A 2,745-nucleotide genomic window follows, 5' to 3' on the forward strand; every position below is an offset into this window, starting at 1 on the left:
TTAGACAATACATATATTGTTGCATGTATTTTATATATTTTGCCAAGTCTTCCTACTTTATTATTTCCATCATTATTACTATACACACACATTACAATTTAAATGATAATACAAACTTTACCAAACTTCAATATTACCTAAAGTTAAATCATTTAATACAATTTATGTGCAATTACATTTCTTTCATTTTAAATGCCAGCCAGGTGGATGGTATGTGTTACTTGAAATAAAGATTGGTATATATAGCTATAGTGTGTCTGTGTGTGTACCATTTTAACTAATATCTCTTTGACATAATATTTGGGAAAAGAATCCCTTCCCCATTATAACAGTGTTTCCACGGTAATAAGTAACTTCCTTTGTGATGATTCTCTTTAAACAAAAATAACGCCAACATATGAAATGAGAGACTGATTGTGAGGATGTATATTTCTTGACTTAAAAAGAAGAAAATTGAGCAAATACTTTTTGTTAAATTATAGCCCAGTTTACCTTGGCAAAACATGTTAGCTTGAATCTTAACTACTGCCAGGCTGTTATCCAACATCTGATGGCAGGAATCTTAATGGTCAGTCAGTGCCCAAAAGGATAGTAAAAATGCCTTGTCAAAATAGGTCTTAAAAACTTAAATTTGTGGAGTAAGGATGGACACCCTCTGAATATTGGCTTTTAACATGTCTGCTGTTCAAAACTTGGTTCCCAGCAGTATTTTGTGAAGCCTCCGATGGATCTCCTTGGTTTTAATGGAATAGATGATAGGATTGAGCGTTGGAGGCACAAAGAGATAGAGGAGGGACATGAGTGTATGTACATACCGTGGGGCATGTCTTCCATAGCGAGCAGCCATGGACACACCAACCATGGGCACATAAAAGATGAGCACAGCACAAATGTGTGACACACACGTGTTAAGTGTCTTTAACCGTTCTTCCTGGGAGGCAATGGCAAGTACAGAGCGAAGAATGAGTACATAGGAGACGAAAATGAGTGTAGAATCCAGGCCAAAAGTAGAGATGACAATGAATAGACCAAAGATATTATTGACGGCGATGTCACCACAGGGCAGGCGGATCAGATCTGGATGCAGGCAGTAGGCATGGGAAAGTACGTTGGCCTTGCAGAAGGGTAACCTCTTCAGAAGGAAAGGCAGTGGAAAAACCATACAGAAACTGCGGATGATAACGGACAAGCCCATAAGCACCACACGGGCATCAGTGAGCACTGTGGTGTAGCGCAGCGGGTTACAGATGGCCACATATCGGTCAAAGCTCATGACCAGCAGGATCCCAGACTCCATGAAGGAGAAGAGATGAATAAAGAACATTTGGGCCATGCAAGAATCAAAACTGATCTCCCTTAAGTAGAAGCAAAATGTGGCCAGGACTGTGGGCAGTGTGGAGAAAGACACACCTACATCATTAACTGATAGCAAGGACAAGAAGTAGTACATAGGCTGGTGCAAGCTCTGTTCCTTCTTGATAACAAAAAGGATAAGGGCATTTCCCACAATGGAGACAATGTAGAAGGCACCAAGGAGTAAAAATATCCAGTGTTGGGAGGTCTCCAGCTCTGGGAGTCCTGTCAAGGTGAAGGGAGGCAAGCCTGAGCTATTGTGTGGGTTACCTCCCATGCTTGGATTCCTGCTTAGATTCTAGGGCCACTCTCCTGCAAATGAAGACAAATATATAGTTTTATGCATGGCCTCTGCTTAATATTTTAAGACTCTCACATACTATCCATATCCTCACTTTATAGCATTAATCAATTTCATTCACTAAACCTCTCATTCTTGCCTCTCATTGTTACCAAGATTTCTAAAATGGTCTGTGTTATCTCAGTTCACCTGGCTGGCAACTCAGGTCCCTTTGTCCTCCTTTATACCTGTGTCTTTTGTCACCATGCTCTTTCTCACATTCAAGGCTATGAACTCTTTTCTTCGTCAACCTGTGAGTATCATTTTGTTTGAGACCTAAGACGAAACTCTTTTGATCAATACTTCCTCAGTTATTATGCCCTCTTCCTGAGCAAACCACTTACTCGCTGAACCACACTCTCTTCTTGTTTCCACTCTTTCATGTTACTAACCATCCACTGCTCCCAGTTTCCCTGCTCCTATATGGTCTCTCAGTTCTTTCATCCATTCACCTGGACAGAAGATAAATGGACAGTAAGATGTCCATTCATAAAGATAACCTATCAGATGTTCATCTAGGTACACTAGAATTTCATATTTCCACCCACCTTTTCATTCTTCTATCCATTTAGCTTAAGTCATCATTTTTGCCCTGAATAATTTAATTTACTAAAAGTAATTTCTTAATAATTTATTCAGAACCAAATAGTACCTATCTCCTGAAAGCTATAGGATTAATAATAATTTCTCTATGCTACAGAAGTGCCTCTCATCCGTGTTCTACATCTCTTTGAATAAAATCATCTTTATGCCCAACATTGAGACTCAAAATCCAAACATCATTTTGACTACTTCTTTTCCTTCACCTACTACATTAATTCAGGTAACAGCCAATGAAAATACCAACCCCAAAGTGCCTCTGTCAGCACCTTTTGCCAATTCATTCCACCTGCAGCATTCTACATTTTAGACACAAGATACCACATTAGTATACTATAATAACAGACTCCTAGTAAATATCTTGCCTTTCACTCTTCATCTCTAATATGAGGTAGAACTAATATTGTTAAAGGCAAATCTGAAAATGTACTTTTCTGATTAGAATCCTTAAA

General features: G+C 38.9%; 1 protein-coding gene across 1 annotated transcript; it reads right to left on the reverse strand.

The window, feature by feature from the left end:
- Positions 1-685: 685 nt before the first annotated feature.
- LOC105822067 (olfactory receptor 51I2-like) lies at positions 686-1,630 on the reverse strand. Its single transcript, XM_012659001.1, has one exon. It carries the CDS (start codon positions 1,628-1,630, stop codon positions 686-688), a length of 945 nt encoding a protein of 314 aa, XP_012514455.1.
- Between the last annotated feature and the right edge of the window lie 1,115 nt (positions 1,631-2,745).

The sequence above is a fragment of the Propithecus coquereli genome, unplaced genomic scaffold (assembly GCF_000956105.1).
Source record: "Propithecus coquereli isolate 6110/MARCELLA unplaced genomic scaffold, Pcoq_1.0 Scaffold594, whole genome shotgun sequence".
Lineage (NCBI taxonomy): Eukaryota > Metazoa > Chordata > Mammalia > Primates > Indriidae > Propithecus > Propithecus coquereli.